Below are 22,270 nucleotides of genomic sequence, written 5' to 3'. Positions count from 1 at the left end.
TTTGTTTGCCCTGGCTTGCCAATGCTTGCATTATGTCCGCCCACATCCTCCACATCACACGGCGAAACCACTCATAGTTCACAAACAGTCTGGGGATGTAAACAACTATGTAGTGGAGGAGTAGAGTTTTTAAATAATATATATAAAGAGAAGCGATAGTTTTCTTTTCATATTATTATTAAGGTTCAATGGTTTAAAATATAGTATATATTCTTATTGTAAACATATGTACTTTTCTTTTGTGCTAAACCTTTGTCAGAACTATGTTGACAAAAATTACAAGAAGTAGTTATATTTTCTGAAACCAATTATTTTTATAATTATACTAATATACTTATACTACTTATACAGTTCATATCCTTTGCCATCTCTAAACCAAACACCCCCTGCTACTTGCAAATGGCCGCTGAAGCGTGCCATAAGCCCATCGTCAGTAAGTTCACATTTGCCGGCTTGTAATAAGCTGCAGAATCATTTTCCGCATGCCGGGTGCTTTGACAGCTGCAATAACACACATGGCTCATAGGGTGGAAGGATTGTGCGAAACGAAACGGAATGGAATGGCGGTTAATGAAGGCCTGGTTGGGTAGGTTGGCCAGCAAACTAGTTAGACCGCATTCGATATAGAACCATAAAAGGTAATACCTGTCAGGTATAGAGATCAGGCAACTGTGTGGGACTAAACAGGACATTTCAAGACGTGTTGGTTGCTATTTAAGCTGTGATTATGAGCCTTGAATTAGTACAGACCAGTGTCAGACTATTTGTTTGCTTATAAAGATGTACTATATATGGTTTCTGCCAGCCATTTTAATAATAACTTGTTATAAATAATAATTTAATTAACTAAAACAGCAACTTCAAGCTTGAACAGCCGGTTCGAAAGACAATGACCGTCTGTTTTCGTGGCCTAAAATAAAATGAAATAAAATAAACCTATTTTAAATAAGCGAAAAAACCATTTAACCAGAGGGCGTCATGATGTCCTCCAACATACGATTTAAGGTCTCTGAGCCCAGGGCATAGTCCTGCTTGCCCCTGGCGCTGGGATTGTGCATAGCATCGATATAAACGTGAGAAGAGTTGTTATCGCTACTCATTAAGTGCTGCAAGGCTGCACTTAGCTGCTCGGAGCCCAGGACCTCAGGTCCTTCTGAATCCTGTGAAATAACGGCCGCTGTTTGCACCTGCCCAGTTATCCTCGCAGTCGGCTCCTGTTCATTCACAGTTTTCAGGATGCGCAGCGTTTGGGAGGAGATCAGGAGGCCGGCCGAAAGGGATGCCACCCACTGAGCAACCGCAATCATTGGCTCTTTTGTGTATCAGAATATTGGGAAAACAAAATATGTTGAGATTTTGATATTTTGAATCCAAAAATTAAATGATTAACGTGTTCTATGAGCCTACTTTTTAAATTATTTGATTCAATATTTGTTTAGGACATCGCCTGGTCCAAACAGTCTGGATAAAATAAATAATATGGACTATAAATTTGGATATTTAATTATATTGTATTTAAAAACTACGGGTCGTATGAACAATTTTGTTTTATTCAAGACACAAACCCACACTAGCAGATGCTGACTGTTACGAAACCGCTATAATAACAGTATACTGTTAACTGCACTGTTATATTAACATAACCAGCTGTTTATCGATAACACCAAAATAACAAAACCACAATTGTTTTTAACAATTTTTTAAAACAAGTCCCAATTTTACCCTTAAAATACATTCCTAGCTGTTATCTTTTTATTTTAATAGAAAGATTAGGACATTGAGGCACTGGCGGCGTGTAGATCTTGTAAATGGGATCAAACCATAGAGAGCAAAAGGCAAGTAGCGTAAAAGCCGAGGTGAAACTTATAACTAATAATAAACACTTTTAGGCACATTCATACATTATCCAATAATGCTACCGGGCGTAGGTGTGTTTGGAACAGGCGAAATAGCCAATGTGCTGGTACCGCTGCTTCGGGAGAAGGGATTCGAGGTGCGGGCCATCTGGGGACGCACCCTAAAGGAGGCCAAAGAAACGGCCACCACGCAAAATGTTCAGTTCCACACGAACGTCATTGATGATGTCTTGCTGAGAAAAGATGTGGACTTGGTTTTCATTGTCTGTCAACCCTTCCTGCATGCGGAGATCTCGGTGAAAGCGTTGGGCATTGGAAAGCATGTTGTTTGCGACAAACCCGCGGGTCTCCATCAACAAGACGCCCTCAAAATGGTGCGGGCCTCCCAGTATTATCCCACTCTCATTTCCCTGGTTAATCACCCGCTGAGATTCCTGCCCGCTTTCTCGCATATGCGACGCTGCTTGCAGGAGGAACTAATCGGATCCCTGGGCGAAATAGTGCTCATGGATGTGCGCGTGCAAATGGGGACTCTGTTCCCGGAGAAGTACAACTGGATGTGCGATGCACAGATGGGTGGTGGGGCTCTTAATCTTGTGGGATCTGTGGTGGACCTGGTGACCTTCCTACTCCAGCAACAAGCCATCCGCGTGCACGGAGTCTTGCGTTCATACACCAAAACCACACCGGCGATAAACGGAATCAGGCAGATCACAGCCCCGGATTTCTGCAACTTCCAAATGGAACTCAACACCGGAACTCTGGTGACGGTGGCCCTCCATAGTCACACAGTGCCGGCGAAAGCCTTTTCCCAGGAGGTTCTCATCTACGGCAGCAAAGGCCACTTGGTTGTGCGCGGCGGGGACTTGTTTGTCTTGAAAGAGGGACAACCCAAGGAGGAAGCTGTCTACGTGGACGTGCAGGATCTTCACTTCTCCACCAACAATTCGCTCCTTCCTCGTCCGTACATCAAAGGCCTCTGCAAGATGGTGGGCGCCCTGAAGGAAGCCTTCGGCAGCAAGGAGTCATCCTGGGTTAAGGCGCCCGTTTCCACAGCGGCCACCTTCGAGGATGGTCTCTACGTGCAGGCGGTGGTGGAGGCCATCAGGAAGTCCAATGAATCGCGCCAGTGGCAAAGGGTTCAGTTATCGACAGACGCTCCTCTTAACCATGACCAGATCATTCGATATGCCCGCATGTCCACCATGTAGTGTACTCTTCAATGTGCAATTCGTCTCCGAGAATCCGTAAACCGATATATATTTTTATATATTTTTGTCCTTAGCCTGTAAGCATGATCGAAGGCCTTTTACCTTTATCACTCCCATCAATGTATTTAACTTATTGTGTTTGGCATCTGCATTTTGAACTAATTAAATATATTAAAAGTATTTTTTAATAATTAAAAGTCTATCCTGTCAAATTTACCAAAATTTTATTACAAAATCAAAAAGGTTAAAAACATCTAAAGCGTTCACTATACACACTATACATACATACATTATCATCTTCCGTATACTCATAGATCAAACTTAATCGTAAACTAATACTAGACACTAAATAGAAAACAAAATATGGATCACAAATGTATCTTTGCTAAAGGGATTCTGAAGACAAAGATTGATATTCAAGATTTGGCATAGCTTGGCCTTCTCGAGGAAGTTAAGCTCAGGGGATGAAGATTTTAGGCAAGATGGATAATTGGGTGATAGGGTCTTGTATTGTATTGTGATTATTATTTTTTTTTTTAAAGATATTTTTGTAATTTTTTTGTTTTTTTGGTATATCAGCACTTAAACTGGAGTAAGCTACCCTAAAGCCTTCTTGCATATAATAGTTCTTTGAATATTGAAATAAATAATTAAGCTAAGTATTTTCGTTCATCATTATCGTGTGGAATGGATTGTGGATCAATTGTAAAAAAAAACACAAAATGCAAAATTGGAAACTTGGAAGAGACACCCAAGACTATGTACAGTTGGAGTAAAAACTGGGCTATAAATAGGGGATGGTGTCCAACACTCTATCGTTTGTTCAACTTCCTCCAAAGGGTAACCACGGTGAGCACGTGCATCACCCCAATCACGATGCCCATGAGGAGCAGGCAGTCGGACATGTGCACGTCCGAGATCATCATGTACTTGAGGAAGACCTTCGGGCTGCGGAAGTGGCAATACATTACAGTGTCCGGACACTCCAGCAGGGGTCGATCCATTCCGTAGATGGCATTTAGAGCTCCATGGAATCCGGCCCGGAAGTAGCTCAAGTGCCACATCCAACGGAAAATGGGGGTTATGTCGATGTAGCGTGTGCAGAATCCGAACACAGAGAACATCACCGCCAGAATGGGTCCCAGAAAGACGGCAAGCTGTGATGTTTTTTGTAAAAAGAATTAATTTCCATTTCTGAGAAGCAAAAAGTAAAGAACCCACCTTTGTTGGCAGCGTGGCTCCCACGAAAAAGCCCCAGGCCTGGGCACTCAGGGAGGCCAGTATTCCCAACATCATGAAGTAGTAGATCCGGAATGAGTCCACATGATCGTTGCCCGTAAGATGAACACTTATCACGATGTATAAAGCGGTGCAGAAGCTCTACAATAAATTTTAAGATTTATACATTTAAAAAAAAATGTATTAATTATTGGATGAACTTCGATCAAACAGTTGACTGATTTATTACAAAAAGTAGCCATAGTTTTATATAAAAAATTTATTAAAATTCAATTCGCTTGGGTAACATGTTGTTCAAAGGCCTCATTCCTTGTGTTGTAAGTGTAGTTTTGTATTCCATTTTTTACTATTTTTGCCATAGAAATACCTTCTGATCTTTGAAATTGATTTTTTCCAAGAATTCCCCAAAATATAGTTGTAATTTTTTTGCTGTCAGAACCATAATTAATCAAACTCTAATCACTTTTCAAGCTTTCATCAACATAACAAAGAATTTGTTCACCATTACCTTCTAGACAAGTTAGTGAGTCACTCAAAAATAGTATTTTAGTGGGAAACATAAGCAATTTCGGTTCGAATAATGCGCCAGAATATGGGAAAGAATTACTACAAATGGCGACTAATCTGACGCTGTCACGCGAATAAACTCGGACATCGTTAATTTGACTTAATGACCCGGTTGGCAATTCAGTAAGCCACAACAGCTACAGCTACCTATGATGGCTAGGCATCAGATGATTATTAATGATCCCCGGCATCCGATATGCTTACATTAGATATTAAATTCTATTATACATCTATGACAGCTCACCTGGAATGGTATCTCAAAGGAGATCATTGAGAGGAAGTAGGGGCCCAGCTTGTACCAGCGATTGAAGTGCTCCCGGGTTAGCATGTCAATTTCCAGCGGAACTGCAAATAAAATTCAATTAAGAAGAAATGTCATTTAAATTCGATTCAATGCGAAAGCGCACGAAGGTGAAGGCATACATATGTAGGTCAGGTCAGTAAACCGAAACCGGTAACAATCGGTAGCTCATACACCTCCTCCTACCTCCAATCCCCCAAAACCCCAATCCCCAACCACCATCCATACTTATTCCCCCAGATTCTCCTGTCTGGAGTAATTTATTGTAAAATACTTTGAGAATCGCGAGGCGAACCGGTTTTATTATACAATAATCTCAAGCTTGTGTCGCTTGTCCGTATTTCTTGTATTTTATAATTATTTACTCAGTGGGCACTCCACCAGGAACGTTGTTTATTTTTTAAGTGAGAAAATTAATTTTTTTGGGGCCATTTACATGGAAATTATAAATGACAAAGTGACTCGAATAAGCAGGCCTTGCTAAGAAGGTTAATGTGCGGAATCTGATATCGAGAGAAACGAAAAACCTGACATTATCTTCCTTTTAAAAAAAGAGTTGAGGTAACAGGACCATAATATATTTATCATCCCAATCAAAAGAGTCGCTATCTTGCTTAAATTTTGATTAAAATTTATTCTTTAATCTTCGTATGAATATTTTATTAAACTTAAAATAAACCCAGACCAGCTAATGATCCACTATCTAAGCTCATAATCTCGTTTTCTATTTGCCAATTTAAATTCGCAAAAAAGACAAACCAATTTATTGGCTAATTCGGAGTTCAAACAGACATAAAAAACTGTCCAAAATTTAGAATTCGGCAATGCAGAAACAAAGCGAAAAATGGCCAAAATAAGTAGTTATTGCACAAGAGTTGGCAGCTGCAGTCTTGGCCCAAAAATTGGCGACAACTTTTGCATATTTGTGTTTTGGCCGCAGATCCATTAAATGGGAAATGGGATAGGCACTGCCTGTGAGAGAAACCCCTCGAAAAAAACACTCGAGAACAAGCAGCACTTGAGATTTTAAGTACTAGTATCTCAGAGATGCCAGTAAGCACTTACATGTCATGACCACAGCCATTTTTCCGGTGTAGACCAAGAGCAGAGTGGATCCGTACAAATAGACGTAATTGCCCAGCACACTGGTGGCACTGTTGCCCACGTTCATGTACAGGTAGCCGAAGATGACGCCGATGAAAATGTGCGAAACGATGCGGGCCAGCAGTAGAAACTGAAAAAAAAAAATAAAATAAAATAAAACGAGCCATTAAGATTCATGAGATACAGGTGCGGAAAGTTCAATAAAATTGCACATAAACAATCAATTTTTTGGTAGCATTTACAGTAGTAGATATTAATCAAACGGGTTTTGGGTTTTTTTAGACATCCTTCTTGAAGCCCTGCCTAAGTACTTTTTATGAATTGAAATTATTTCAGACACTAGGCTATAGGCTATAATTATTTGTGGTATAACTAAAACTAGTTTGCTAATGTGAGGTTCTAAAACGTTTTTTAGTTTTCCCATAAACCTGCATCAAAATCTAAGAGGGAATAAAATAGAATAGCTTAAATCAATCGTAGATCGATTGCCCATAAAGATGCATTAAAATCTATGAAGGAAATTTTTTTTTTAATTTTTTGCATGGAGAGTGACTAGACTATATCTTGGTCGTTACACAAGCGATTCTTAAGCGGAGTATTTTAAATTAATCGTAGCTCGATTTCGCGAAAATCTATATCAAAATATAAAAAGGGCATTTCTTTTCAATTTTTAAATAAAATTTCTGGTGGGTTCCTCTTCAAAAATCAGGAAAATTCATGGTGAATGATAATATGACCTCTTCAAAGCCTATATCTTGGTCAATAAATTTTGAATTATTAGTAGTATTGATTTTTTATAAATCTGCATCAAATCATTACGTTTTTTTTGCTGTTTTGTAGATATTATCTTGGCCATGACTTATTGTATACTGTGTTTATGTACATGTATTACTTGTTTTCCATCTTCTGAAAACAGTGTATAAGCAGTGTATAAAAACGCAGCTACAATATTGTATTTTTTACAAACTCTTGGGGCCAGCAGCAGCTCTTGGGGCTGAGCATTCGAGTGGGGGCAGCAGGCAAATAAAAAAGCAAACAAGCGCTCGTGCAGTTGTGCATGTTGGTCATTAGAACACTCTAAAACCAAAATCTATGTGAAGGTTGTGTCGATGTTGTGGCGGTTGGGGCATTACTTTTTGAGTTACGACCCGCTTGAGTGCCTCGAGATTATTGATCGGCCTTTTTGTCCGGTTGCTGCGACACTGACAAGTCAATATCGACCCGGGAGGTGCTAAAAGATTCACTCGAGCCTCGGATGCACTGCGCCCACAGATCCACAGAGTATGCAGATCCACATTAATCGTGTGCAGTCACTAAAGTCGACTTCACCTGCTAATTGGACGTCAAACACTTTGTTCAATTTCACATTCTAAGCATATATGTTAAGTGCTAATTGTGCACATTCAAATGACAAATAACATCCAATTAATCTCGCTAACCCTACTCTACTGTTTTTTATTTCAAATGGTAAACATATGAGTCTTCTTGTTTATGAGATGGATGGATATTTAAAACGTGATTTAAAGCAAATAAATCTTATTAAATATTGGCGTTAGCCTTAAGCAAATGAAATGGTTTCGTATCATCATAGGACCATTAAAAATAACTTAGATTCAAGGGGTTAAAAGATTAAGCCTGCACTTAAACGTATTTTTTTGTTAAATCATTTTCCATGGAAGCCCTCAGCAATTACCATTTTGGAAATAATATGCAACATGCATGCCATTATATAGCTTGGAACGGCACACATTAAAAGCATTCATAAGACCCATTTAAAAAAAAAATAAAAACTTAACCAAATCAGAAAGCATAACCAAGTGGCCTTCTCACAAAAGCAGAAATTAAAATAATAAATGTACACTTACCCAACGAAAATAATAATGTGAAGATAACAAAAAAAAAACATAATTAACCCCAGGTACAAAGCAAAAAAAAATACAAATTATATTATATAAAAACCAGCCATTAAAGAGATTAGCCATTAAGAATTACGCAGAAAACGAGATCAGTAGTAACTGGATTCACTTTTCGTCGAGGACGTTGAACAAATTACCAAATCAACTTGACAAGCCATCAACTCGAAGCGACACAGCCCTAAACCGGCTCTCAAAAGTAATTGTTACCTACTTAAGTTATTATACACAAGTATTACAATCCATATATAAAAAAGTTTAAGTCTCAACTCACATAGTTGCGTTTGGCGCAGACCAAAATCCGTTTCATCAAGAGCAGATATTGCATTATGAACGAGGCTGATTGAATTGAATTTGGCGGCTTGGCAAGCTCATTGACATTGGCAAGTGGCTGTTGCTTTTTCTCGAAGCGATCTTGGCCAGAGATGTCGGTGGTGCCACTGAGCGCCTTGATCTCCTCCAGCGCCAGTTCCTGGGCCGCCGGTTTCACGTAGTCGAAGCTGGAAAATTGCGCCAGCGCAACTGTTGGTAGATCTTGATCCGATTTGCTAAGTGTTTTGCCGGCAATATTGTCTATAATGGCAGGAAGCCAAGAAAAAATGTATGTTTAAATAATAATAGTAGTTAGTGGATAGGAGGTGAACTCATTATAAAGAGTATTTTAATGCCAAACACGTGTAAGAAACTGTATGCATAATCCACAAAAAAATTGAGCACAAAGATTTTATCAATTTAATCACAAAAATATGATCGTGAAGATTTTATCGAAACATAAAGTTTCATTCAATTTTAAGTTTTTTTTTTTAATGAAAACCAGTTTTTGAAAACTTTAATGCCTTAAAGCATAGCAACAGAATAAACTTACCTTTAATTGTTGCCACGAGGCGTGACATATCCGCACTGCTCATGTACCGATACCGATCGACATCCTCGTAATACTTTTTATTCGCCGCACGGATCAGTTCATTCAGATCACGTTGATGCTCCCCCACGGCCACTTCCAATACTGAGGTTTATGCCAATGAGTGTGGGAAATATAAAATATATAAAAAAATTTACTTAAGATTGATGTTTCATGGCAATGCTTTGGCACACTTACGATAATCGGCTGGGTTGTGATAGCTGGGGCACACCAGCTGCTGATCGGCCAAAAAGGGTACCAGTTCCCGCACCGGCCCCTGGTACATACAATAGCCATCGACGACGGTATATAGCTTATCGAACATCTCAAAAATCAGGGCACTAGGCTGATGGATAGTGCAGACAATGGTATGACCCTGAGAGGCCAGTTTCTTAAGTAGAGCCACACAGGAACTACACGAAGAGCTATCCAGACCCCTAAGAAAATAGAAACAAGCAGTATACAAAGTTAATAAACTCTCGCATATGACTCAACTTAGTTTAAACTAAGTAATTAAAATAAAAGCACTTTGCATTAACATTAAGAACTTTAATGCTAGGTGGAAGATTGTGCCTTGAACTTGAAATGCAATTAAACGAAAGTACAAAAACCAGTTTATTTTGAATAAGAGCCCATTAGACACTGCAAAAACGTCTTGAAAAGTGCAATTTATGGAACCAGATCTGGCCTGGTTAAGATTATTTTGGAATACTACGTTTTAAACAACAAATTGTGTTTAAAGTATAAATACTTTCTATCCAATAATGTATTCATATCATAGAACTATTAAAATGAATCCATTATATACCATTCAATGCCTTTTAAAGCTATTCCATACTAATGAATAACTCAATCAATTTTTAATCTGACAAACAAACAATTACTGGCGAGATAATCTCTTGATAATACTACAATTAATAGATGGATCAACTAAATGATCGAATAAATATTAAAATGGTAAATGAGGCACCGTTTCCTACTAAATGAACCCCAGGCAATCGAACCAGAACCAAACGAACTATATCGCCTATATAGACAATTGATAAGAAAAAAGCCATATAGACGGGTTCAAACTTGACTTGTGGGTCACGCATGGCAATGGCTTTTGCTAGAAACTATTTTACTGCACTTCCTATAGTCAAAGTTTATTCATCGCAGCCACAATCTCCGATCAGATGACGATCACTATCATGGCTATGGTGGCTCTCTAATTACATCAGTCGGTAGTGCTTATGTACTGTCACTCACGTTGTCGGCTCGTCCAGATATAGTACGGGGGGATTACTTATCAGCTCCAGGGCAATCGCCAGACGTTTCTTCTGACCACCGGATAGCTTGGCTGTGTAGACATTATACCGATGGTCCAGACCCAGCAGCGATAATATGTGTTTGATCTGAAAGTGGTCATAAAAATATATATTATTATTTATTAAAAAAATGATAAGCTTCCTGTAAGCCTTACCAGATCTATCTTGTATGCCTTGGTCACCTTGAAACCCAACTTCAGATGGGCGGCCATCAACATTATTTCGCCCACCATCAACTGAGGTCGCAGCAGGTCATCTTGGTGGATATAGCAGAGGAGTTGACGGAATCTCTCCGAGCTGGGAGACATCTCCTTGCCATTAACCTTTATATCTCCAGACACTCCCGTAGCACTACAAAAAAAAAGGTACTAAATAAAGTGAAAATACGTGGAGGAAATCGCAAAAAAAAAATCTGCAAAAACGAGCCATTAAAATAATTATTATAATGGGAAACAGCTCAGCAATGTACGACATAAAAGTCGTAAAAGAAAAAAAAAACTTCATACATGTCTGGAGCAGAGTAGTGAACCGAACTGGAGGCATATAATATAATATATGAGACATTTTCAAGTTCATAGTTAACTGACCGATAACGTGTAGCAATGAAAAATCGTGTAATGCCTCCGGCACACATTTTGCCCCAACATCCCATTACTTTTAATTATGATAATAACACAAGCGCCGCAATTTGCATTTTTTTCTTCATTTTTTGGTTTATAAAGATCGAGATCGAAAAGATTCCTTAGCCGCACGTGCAATGTGTATGTAAATGATTTAATATTTATTTACAAAAAAATATGCTGTAATAGCTGTCAGTTGGCCGTCAAAAAAAAGGCGAAGCGATTAAGCTCAGATTTCCCTTCTCAGATGCGTCAATTCGTTGGAGGAGTGACTCAGAACAGAATTTTGCACCCGATTCCCGGTCTAAAGTCCTACTTATGCAATGGATTAAAAGATCTTGAACTTTTTTGTTGTCAAAAGCTAGAGGAAGTGGATGCGATCGTGTCCGGGATGGGAGGCCGAGTATAAATGAAAATCATGCGATTGTGATTCATAACTATTCATATTTATATATTATATTAGAAGTGTGAAAATGACCTTATCTTGGAGCTCAAAGGGCCTGCTAGTATCGTTACAATTTGCAAACTTAATTCAAGATCGTGCAGTTGTGAAACTAGCAATTTGTTCAACCCAACTGACACATGAACGATGTGCTGATTGATAGACTGCAGCGTCTGCACTTTTTAGGCATGCATGGCATGAACAACTTGTAATTAAATCAAACTAAAATGACTGACTAGGCAGTTTGCTTGGAATTTACATAAATGTAATAGCTGCTGACACGGAGAAATAAATACTTAAAGTTTAATATTTAAACACTCACCAGAACCCAGACATGACATTCAAAAGTGTACTCTTGCCGGCTCCCGAGGGACCCATAATGGCTGTCAGCTCGCCAGATCGGAAGCTACCATTGAGGCCATGAAGGATTTCCTTGGTGACTGCAATGGCAATGGAAAATCAATTAATCAGAGATGAAAACTAGTTTCTCTTTAAGCCTCTAAAAACCTACCGAATTTCCTTTCTGGGAATGAAAACTTTTTCACAGTATAGCGCACATTCGAAAATTCAATGTCCACCGGCTCGCACTGATCGAAGTTGGCATGGGCCACCGCCTGATGATAGTTTGGGCTCTGGAAGCCATTCAGATTGTTGGTTACTTTCGTCGCCAGTGCGGCTGAGCCCCGGGAGGAGGTCGATGAGGTTTCGTCGATTGACATCTCAGAGCTGGCAGCGGTGGTGCAGCAATTGATGCCCAGACAACCACTTTCGTGGCCAGCGTGGTTTTTGTGGCTGCTACCGGAACTGCTGCTGGCATCACTACTTCCTCCGCCGCCACAGCAAGCGGCATCCGAAGCCTTAATATCTGGCAAGAGGGTCATTTTGTGGGCTATTAATTAAACTCCAACAATGGGGCTACACAGCTGCAAAGAAAACAAAACAAAATTTGAATAAATAAGTACAAAATAATTGGCACAGTTTCCCTATTTTTTAAATCATAAACACATCCAGCTTATCAGTTCAAACATTTTTTTGGAACCAAAAACACAGTGCTCTACTTTTTAGGACAAAAACATGTGTCTTCGCAATTAATCTGTCTGGCTTTTAAAAATATACACTCCCAGAATTTTTATAATTCGTATGTGATTAAATTAAATGATATACCCTAGTGACAGCTATTAATTTAATGCCAAATTTTTGTATATCCCTATCAATTATTAACTTTATAACAATTATTTCTCTTTGCCTGTTTATTTAGATTTCACATTAATAATTACCACCTCCAAGCCTCTAAAAAAATAATTTTCTCCAATCATATACTAACGATTTTAATGATAGTTCTAGTACTAAACGACCTGTTTGCTCGACGGGGCGTTAACTTCATTTATTCCTTATGGTTAACTATCGAAAAATAATAGTTATAAATTGATATTAGATTTGGGGGCGGACCCGCTGCTATTGCACAATTTAGCTTCAGAGACTATATAGAATCATAGTCCACATGCCAATCTCAGAACGTCGACAGATGCGTCATAATTGCGTTATTTTATAATTTTTCCCATTTTGCCGCCCGGCCTTTTGTTTAAAAAAACTGCCGCGAACAAAGAAAGTTATTGTAATGCGAAACTTTCTGGATAATGAACACATTTGTAAAGAATTTTTCCATTACAGTGAGTGAAGTTTGACAGTCTAATGGGGAGACTTTCGCAAAGGAATTTCTTTCAAAGGGCGTTAAACTTTAATTCTTCTGATGGAAGTCTATCAGACGGGTCCAAAAATAATTTCTGCTAGTCACCATTGAGGGAGTTTCTCTTCGAAACTGTGATGACTCGACATTATGCTAAAATTACAACACTAAGACCAAACCTAAGATATTATCAAAAATGATAATAAGGAATCAAAATGAATCAAAGATCTAAACTGGTTCACCGAAAACTGCGTCGAAAACCAAATATTTATGGAGTTTAACACCTCTGGAAAATTAGAACTAATTCTATTCTAAAAGTTCTGGTCAAATTAGGCGCTATTTGCTAATTTCGTATACCCTTGGCTTAGGTCAGTTTCTATTTGGCAGCTAAACGACTAAGTAAACAAATGAAATAATGGAAATAGTATACTACATAGTTTTCGCAATAATATTAAAGTAACTTAATGAGGATATATCCTGCCACTCAACACCATATTCTAATATATTCAGTTTTGTTTTAAAGAACCTTGGAATGTCATTTAACCCAAATATAATGAGACTGGGTTATGCAGTCTATGCGAAATGCAAATTTTTCAACACAAGGTGCCTTGAATTCTGCGACTTCACACAACTTTTGCCATTTACAATAAAAACGTTTGGCTTTTTGTGTGGCACGGTGTCCATACTTAGTGTTTTGTTTATGTTTGGCAAACAAGTCTCGAGTACTTAACTGATATTGACTTTGATGTAAAGAGATTGTGTCGGACAAACCAGTTTTCCAACAAGAACTGGCAGTGACAACGGCAAAAAAATGTGTAATTTTTGTTTTTTTTGCAGACTATAATTGGCCAAAAAGCCGATCAAGTCTGGCCAAAGAATTAGTTTGATCTTGGTGTTGGAATAAAAGTTCAACTCGTTCTCAGATCGAGTGCAAATCGAGTGCATTTTTATTGAGATTTTTATTAATTGAATAGAGCCGATGGAGGAGACAATTGAGTTCAGCCTAAGGTTGAATTATTTATGGATGACATAATTCTATATAAAAAATGGGAGTTTTCAAGCTTTTGAAAACCGACCAACTGCAATGAATAAAGTTCGAATGACTCAAAAAAAACGAATACTTCAAAGTACTAGTGAATTTTAATCAAATTTTTGAGAGATAATAAATCACAGGCCAGACTTGTTTGAAAATTAGTTCAAAAGCCTCAAACCGAAACTATGGGAATCGGAATATTAATTTATTTTTGGAAATGCCAACATCAACAACCCAAAGGTCGTGGGGACCTTTAGACTGTCTGAGTGTATTCATAACTCAATGCAAATTGTTACTTTGCCATGTCTCAACAAAAAAAGTCAACTGAAACAAAAAATTACAAAAACGAAAAACGAAAAACACTCGCCATTTCAATTAAAGTCACGAATCTGAGAAAACATGAATAACTTCGGCAGTGGCAGCAGAAAAATAAAAGCATAAGAGTACAAAACTAAATAATGAGGCAATTGATCGTTTTGGCTTGCTTACGATTATAAAACAAACAAACAAAAAATATAAAAATATAAAAAAACTTAGAAAACTTGTGGGGAGAAGAAAAACTGAAGCATTTATTACGTATACGACCCCTAGAACCGCTTTTGCCTTGCGATAAAGAAAAGTGACATCGTCAAGGCCGGAACGTGGCCCAGCTAAATGTTAACGGATCAGGGTTTATCATAGGCCCCTAAAATAAACCCTATATAGTGATTTGGGGGCGTGGCACCAACAACGTCGCAATAGAAGCCGGCATCAACAAAATGTTTGTTTGATTTGGTTTTCAAATAACACTATTTCTCATCGCCTTTTCGAGAGTTTTGTTTATCTTGTACGAGTGGTCTTTCGGTCAGTCAGCCAATGACCGCTATATTCGGTTTGTTTATACTTATTTTATGAGTGTATTTGTTTGCAATTTGATTTCAATAGGCCATGATTTGTTCTGAGTGTGATCCCACTCACGTAACAAAAAAATTAAAATGATTGAGTGGGAGTTTTGAGAGCGGGGGTGGGCGATCCAAAGAAAAATATAAATGCAAGTGCATCTGAGCAATAAACTTTTCAACTGAGATTTCCACGGGATTCAAATTATCTAAGAGTAGCATCCCGCCTGAAAATAATTATCTCAACTGTGTGTGCCGAGGCGAATTACAAGCTCATTTGATAGAAAAACTGAATAAAATTTGCATAACATACAGACTTCCCTCCGGCTGGAAATTCATGAATAAGTTTAGACGCAACTGCAATGATATAACCGAGAGCTATGGTATTAAGGAAGGGGCATAGCATCTCTCACGATATTATAGAAAACATGAAGCGATCGGAGCTGATACCGATTCTATTCCGATGGCCTACATTTTCCGGTTTCAAGTTCTGTCTGCCGCGATAGGGACGGGCCGAGCGAGTGGGATGGAGAGTGTGAAAGCTTTTCTAATTCCAAAAATGTGCAGCGGGTATTGCACACCACTCCTACACTGAGAAAAATCTAATTTTTTTAAACTTAAAAATATAGAAAATTTGGATTTTAAAACATGTATTTATTTGTTTATATTTTTTTTTTCAAAAATGATCATGAAAAAGTGTTTTATTTCTTTAAATTTCAAACTCTATTTGTAAAATGTATTATTTTCAGTGTCAAAGTTTGATTCTTCTCTGTTCTTTGTCTATGATTTTCTGCTCTGCACACAGAGCTGTCTTCCGAAAGCTTTCTTTGCTTTCTTTCTCCAACTCTGTTTCTGTTTCTTGCAGAGACACTCACCAGTTCTACGGGTCAAAAGTTTAATTTCTGGTTTATGGAGTTTACCAACCTTTTCTTTAACTTCTTAGTTTCTTTTCTTTATAATTTATTTCAAAACAAAGTTGCAGCTTTTCTTTGGACGCACATTAATTGAGACAAAGTTTTCGACACAAATCATGAATGAAAACACAAAGTCACAGACACAGTTATTGAATTAAAAAAAAGGTCCTTTTAATAATTGACCTTTAAGTAACATTCAGGACAAACACGCGATTCTTTGTTTTTGTTTTGCTTTTTAGCCTGCACTCTTTGGCTGTCTTTTCTTGATTCGATTTTTAATTCGATTCGGTTGCACTTTCTTCACAATTTTCCACTCGACGGCTAGTAATGGGCTCTGGCTCTGACTTCTGCTGTGTCTGGGCTGTTGTTTTAGCTTCTGTTTCCATTGAACTTATGCAGATGGGCAGCGACGCGTAAATTAATTTCAATTGTGTGCGCTATGCACTGTACATAATGTGCTTCGATTTCAGTCCCCGTTCCCGTCTCCGTTCGATTCTCGAGTTGCCCGCTATATCGCTTTATATTGTATCTGCACGTGCGCTCCGATCGTCAGTCGTCGTTCGACTGCGACAGCGCTCTCCACACGGCTCTTATAAGACCCCAACCGAAAACGAAAACGAAAACAGACCCCAACCATTTGCCCCACAACTCTCTCAATTTCCCCATTACGTTGCCTACGGATCTCTCTCTCTTGCCGGCTTACGTTACTTGGCCAATTGCCTTACAATACGTTCCGCAATTACAGCAAATGTAATACCCGTTGATGGACACAGGTCAAGGGTAAATGGCGTTTTGAAGGACTTTAACAACAAAGTTTTAATAATTTTCTATCAAAAGATTTGTTTTCAACATTTGGTTTTCCTTTCTTGAAGTATTTTTATACTATAGGTTTAAATATTTTTATTTAATATTTTTAAACAATATTCTCCCTTGGGGAATTAGAACAAAAATATAAGTGTTTCTAAACTATAAGTTAAAACTATTAAATTCCCCAAGTTCCCTAAAAAAAAGTATAAAAAAAACCTAAAAGTTATTAAGGTCTAAGACAAAAAACTCTTTAAGTTTAAGTTATTTTTAGATTTATGCTAAATTTAAGAAACCTTGCCCGGCAACTTTAAATTTTAAAAAATTAAGTTACTTTTTATTTAATTTAATAAAATGAATGTCTTTAATGGTACTTTAATACTTTAATGACTCTTTGATCCTTTAATAATAAAAGTTAATGCCTAAATACTGTGTTTCCTTTTGAAATTAAATTATGCAGACCTATGCAGTTTTTAAGCAATAGTTTGGGAGAGAACTATTTAGTTTTTGAACTGAAGCATACATATATTTTATTTTAAGATTGAAATATGTTTTTATTTTGTGCAAAAAACCATTCACTACTTGAGTCACTTGCTCTGGTTAAGCCTTTTAAAAGTTTACTATAATTGCCTAAAAAACTATAACCAAAGGCCAACATGGTCAAGAATTGTAAACATAAAAAAGTCCTCATAAATTAAATGGGATACAAATGTTATGATCCCCCTAAAAAATAAAAAATACACTTAATCCAGGGTGCACTAACCGTCTAGACTTGACCTCCTGCTTGTTCTAATACAACGCCTTTGACTTTACGTTCAGGTGAGAGAGATCAGAGTTCTCTTGGGAAAATCTTCTGGTGGATTTCTGGTTTTTTTTTTTCTCAGCCAGCAATTACCTGGGGCTCTGATGCGTGGTTTGCCAAACCAAATTCGAGTTTCCCTGATGACGTTTCTTGCATACGATTTGCGATTTTCTTTCTCTCTGACTCATTATGCGGTTCGGATAGATTAATGTGTGGGCTTTCGTATAAACCAGATGGAAAATTGCTTGTGGTTGCAATAAGGGGCATTTCATAGATTATTGATATTGACTTTATTAGCGAATTTATTAACGATAAAGTTGGAAACTTTCATCTACTTACAATAAATCATTTATCGAGTTTAATAAATTCAAATTTGGGATTATATATTAAACAGTCTGTTTAATATAATTGGAGGGATTCACCGAAACATGCAGAGTTGGAAATTTCTAATTCTATTAAGACGAAGTGAGTTAATTGGCTTCCCAGCAAAGGCTATATTTAACCTTTTTTATTAGACGTTTGGAACGTCACACTTCTGTTAATATTAAGAATTTAACGATGTTGGCAAAGACTTTCTGTTTGCGTAATGTACACGTTAAGTGTTTTTAAATCAGCTCCGCCTGGGAGATGATTCAAATTACTTAGAATTAGTTCCCTCTTAGAATTATAATATTTTGATCAGTCATACGCATACGCAAATGCCTTTCAATTGAAAAACTCAACTGCCCTACCCTAAGATCCCTTGAGCATTTCTAATCAAAACCCTTTTTTAAGATGCATGTCGAAATCGCTTAGATCCCAAGTTATACAACACATTTTAGAATTCTGTAATATATTTCCGTAATTACGTGATCTGCAAGCCGTAAAAAATATTATCGACTAAAGCTAAAACCTGGCATTAGGTTAGGCCATCGATTTTTATAGCCTTAAATTGTGGTCATTGTGCTGGTTGGCTCGGTGTCGTGAACTCGGATAAATGGCGCAGTTGGCGTAATCCGAAACCAAGTTGACATAGCTAGCCATATAGTGATAGCGGAGATAATGCAGCTATTTGAGAATCTTATCTGCTACCAATTATGTGGGCTTTTGTTACCAATCGTGTCAGGTGATGGGACCATTTTATGGACCTCTGCCATCGGACGCCATTCAAGGATTAGGCTACCAAATACACCCAAAAATAGGGAGCAGCCGATGCATTTCCCACGGACTTTGGGCATATTGAATAACTATTATTCAATTGCTCCGATGATGTATCTCAGCAACTGTGGATTTCCTTGGCACACGAATGGGCGAGCTCAATGATCTTTAATTTAAATTTATAATTTGCAGCTTGCGAGCCGAGAGACAACGTCACCACATATTCCCTGAGTGATCTGGGTTTTGAATGAAGCACTTTTGATGGTCAATAAGTTCCATTTTTTATCGGAGATTTACTAATGAATCATAAGTCGTATTAATAGTCACTGTCTAATCTGTCAATTTTACATAAGGGTTGTGCATCTGACACTTGAATTATTAATTGAAATTAATGGTTTTTTAGCCACTTTTTGATAGCATAAGAATATAGTTGACCTGTAAAAAATTAATCCTTTACTTTGTTGTTTACAAACATCAAACTAACCAAACCAGATGTCACTCTTCTTTACAGACTTATTTAAAATTCATAGATGTCGTAGAAGTTCGTTGTTTACAAACCATATCATTATGCAAAACAAAGTTCTCAGGTAACACCTACTCATTCTTAGAAGTTTTAAATTTAAGCTAACAAGCCTACATTCACAAACCAGAACGAAAAAAAAACGTAAAATGTGCCTTGCCCAATATTAGTGTCAGGGTTTGGAAATAATTTACATGTTTTTTCCATTTCCCTGATTTGTGGGGGCTAGTAGGATGATCTATCTTTAAAATTTATTTGTTTATATAATTTTAAAAAAGTAACCCATCTACGCAAACCAGAGTTGATCATTATCATCCTGATGGAATCTAATGATTCCAGCCATTTCTCTCCTCTTGATTAAACCCTATAGACTCTATTAAAAAATATATTGTATTTTATTAATCCGTTGATAGTAAGCCAGGGTGACATGTTTTCAAAACATGTGCTTCGGGTTAAAAACCCCAAAAACAAATATTAATCCCGACGTGCAAAAATCTTTCAAAACAAAGGGTCAATCTAGGTTCAAGATCGTATAGAAAATGCTTTCAGGCGACACTTTTAAGCTCAATTAAAAAAACTATTTCAAGGGTAGTGCAAAATTTGTAATCTCATTTAATTTGTAAAAGCCAACAATAACAAAAAAATTAAAGAACAAATGAAGATGATGAGAAGGCTTTGCTTTCTTTATGCCCGGCGACAAATAGCAAGAAAATAAAATCGTATTATTAAAAGTTCACTTTGAACGCAAAATGGTTTGCTAATGAGAGGCATAAACTCAAACAGTCAAGTTGCTATTGGTATATGTGTATATATATATATATATAGCCAGAACCAAATCGGCTTACGTACCAAATGCACATCACACACCATTTGGCAACTAATTAAGGTAAGGTAAGGCAAGGTGTATTGCTTCAGAGGGTTAAGGAGTGGTAGACTTTGTCTGATTGACATCCATACACTGCAACAATCCGTGTAGAGGGTGTAGAGGGATTGGCGTGACGTTAGATACATAAATTTGAACGGGGATCCATGAATGAATAAGTTGAATTGGCAAAATAGTGTCTGGGCTACTTGGCATTTTGGTCTGCTCTCCGCCTGATCGTCTGACGATCATCATAGTCCCCACGAATCGGAGGAGATAGACTCCGATCGGACTGGCTGGGCCTGCTCCTGTGCTCGTGACTCTGGTAACGTAGACACAATCGAATGAATTACCCACGCTCAGGTATATAGTTCACTATGTGCTTCAAAAATAATGCTTTTAATCCCAGAATTATACGAACCGCTTTAAATGGCTTTACAATTCAAGACCTGACTTTTGATGTTGAAAAAATATATCAAATAAAATTCAGCTTTCTATGAATAATGGATGGTATTTAATTTTTTATAATACTATTACGAAACCTTTACTTTAAAGGCTACATTTTTAAAATTAAACCCTTTTTATTGATCCATAAAGTATGTAAAGGTTAATGTTTGAATATTAAAAGTAATGGATGGTTAAAGATTTCTAAAAGTTTATTTAAAAAGATTCATTTTCCACTTTCCATAAAAATAATTTGCCAAATCTTCAGGGCATATTTTTAATTACTTTTTTAATCACCATATTATAATACTCCAATGGCTCCATCACGACTTATCAATTTGTTTTCAGTACTTGCAATTAAAATAATTATTATAACTAATTTCCTTTGAGGCACTGATCAATATATTGGATTTTCCGGCCCTATGCTTATATAAGCCCTCCGGGAATACCATCTCTATATGAAGCTTATGCGTCACTTTGTTTCAGCAAGTCTGAAAAGCCAGGTAATAATACAAAAGTAAGCCCAAAAAAAGCGCCGGAAATAGCGAAAGAAGAGAACAAAATTCAAAATTCCAGACACGCGATACATGACCATAATATACAATAAAGCCAAAAATTTTCCTATAGCCAAAAGGGTGTGTTCTGAAAGGAATAACGAGTACGAGACTTCGAATATCAATATGATTTTGGTCATATCACTGTGTTCTTTACACCGCTCCCGAGTTGAATAAACTGCAAGAATTAAACTGTAAAGTGGGTAGACCAAGATGAGGATCGGGATGTGGGGTGTCGGAGAGGTGATTGCACCCACGACGTGACCTCCATGTTGCATCCATAGCTCACAGCTGTCAATGGCTCAACCTTCAGAGATTATGGCTGGAAAAGCATGGAAAATAAATACTGGATCACACAGCAACTGCCGCTGCAACTGGTGGGCTTTATCGGCCTGACATTATAGGCAAACTTGACCAATATTTTTTTATCGTACACGGAAAAAATTGTATACAAAATTCAATGTAATGCGGAAAACCTTAATCTATTGATTCCTTTAGCAACATCAACTATTTTTCTTGGTGTCTCTTGTAATAAAAGTGACGTGACATAAAAACAACTATAAGAATGATTAGCAGAAAATCGTTTTTAATCCATTGATTGCCAATGGAGCAGATTATAGCCAACTGATAGAAAAAAAGACAAAAGTCTGAAGAAGGCTAATAAGAGAGGGAAGGTCGGAAAATATTGTAAATACCATAAACTACACTTGGGGAAAAACAAATGGAAGTAATGGGCAACCCATTCGGTTATATACCCCACCATATATTCCTCTGATTCTCCCATGAATAATCCATTATACAGCCATTAGTCCAAAAGTCCTCATTGAATTCACTCACTCACAATACTATATATTTATTGGTTATAACTATTAAGGATTAATCTTTGCACTAGAGTCTTGATAATTTATTTCGCTTTTCGTATTTACTTACACGCGCTTTCTCTATATCGAACGTAACTCTAATTCGCACTTCCAAGGCGTTTATAATAAGTATTTACAACCAGCGCTACTGGATGCGCCAGCAACTGCAGTGGACAAACAACTAACGACTATATAAAAAAGAAACGAAAACAAAACGCGTAATAGCCGGGGCTCTGTGGTATAGAGGGTGAAAGTCATTGAAGGGGGTTGAAAATGCATTCTCAGATTATTTTCTCAATGGCGCCAAATGTTAA

General features: G+C 37.4%; 3 protein-coding genes across 6 annotated transcripts; 1 reads left to right on the top strand and 2 right to left on the bottom strand.

Moving 5' to 3' along the window:
• Positions 1-790: 790 nt before the first annotated feature.
• Positions 791-1,419, bottom strand: LOC6496837. Of its 3 annotated transcripts, none has more exons than XM_014905897.3 (2): positions 998-1,419; positions 791-910 (listed from the first exon to the last, which is right to left on the bottom strand). In XM_014905897.3, the coding sequence occupies exons 1-2, from the start codon at positions 1,305-1,307 to the stop codon at positions 861-863; spliced, it is 360 nt and encodes a 119-aa protein (XP_014761383.1). In that variant the 5' UTR covers positions 1,308-1,419; the 3' UTR covers positions 791-860. The 3 variants fall into 3 exon arrangements, with proteins under 3 accessions (XP_014761383.1, XP_001963306.1, XP_032311131.1); XM_001963270.3 differs by having other exon boundaries at positions 968-1,417; XM_032455240.2 differs by having other exon boundaries at positions 825-936; positions 998-1,418.
• Positions 1,420-1,652: 233 nt separating this feature from the next.
• LOC6498678 (glucose-fructose oxidoreductase domain-containing protein 1) lies at positions 1,653-3,727 on the top strand. Its single transcript, XM_014906753.3, has 2 exons — positions 1,653-1,835; positions 1,890-3,727. The coding sequence occupies exon 2, from the start codon at positions 1,913-1,915 to the stop codon at positions 3,065-3,067; it is 1,155 nt and encodes a 384-aa protein (XP_014762239.1). The 5' UTR covers positions 1,653-1,835; positions 1,890-1,912; the 3' UTR covers positions 3,068-3,727.
• LOC6496836 (ATP-binding cassette sub-family G member 1) lies at positions 3,275-22,141 on the bottom strand. Of its 2 annotated transcripts, none has more exons than XM_014905895.3 (12): positions 22,027-22,141; positions 11,973-12,384; positions 11,784-11,901; positions 10,555-10,750; positions 10,341-10,486; positions 9,291-9,529; positions 9,057-9,197; positions 8,466-8,764; positions 6,240-6,408; positions 5,118-5,218; positions 4,289-4,447; positions 3,275-4,224 (listed from the first exon to the last, which is right to left on the bottom strand). In XM_014905895.3, the coding sequence occupies exons 2-12, from the start codon at positions 12,340-12,342 to the stop codon at positions 3,880-3,882; spliced, it is 2,283 nt and encodes a 760-aa protein (XP_014761381.1). In that variant the 5' UTR covers positions 12,343-12,384; positions 22,027-22,141; the 3' UTR covers positions 3,275-3,879. The 2 variants fall into 2 exon arrangements, with proteins under 2 accessions (XP_014761381.1, XP_001963308.1); XM_001963272.4 differs by lacking the exon at positions 22,027-22,141 and adding an exon at positions 15,984-16,568.
• Positions 22,142-22,270: the final 129 nt, after the last annotated feature.

Source organism: Drosophila ananassae, chromosome 3R (assembly GCF_017639315.1).
Source record: "Drosophila ananassae strain 14024-0371.13 chromosome 3R, ASM1763931v2, whole genome shotgun sequence".
Lineage (NCBI taxonomy): Eukaryota > Metazoa > Arthropoda > Insecta > Diptera > Drosophilidae > Drosophila > Drosophila ananassae.
Note: the sequence above shows the minus strand (reverse complement) of the source record. Positions and strands in the feature narration are given on the sequence as shown.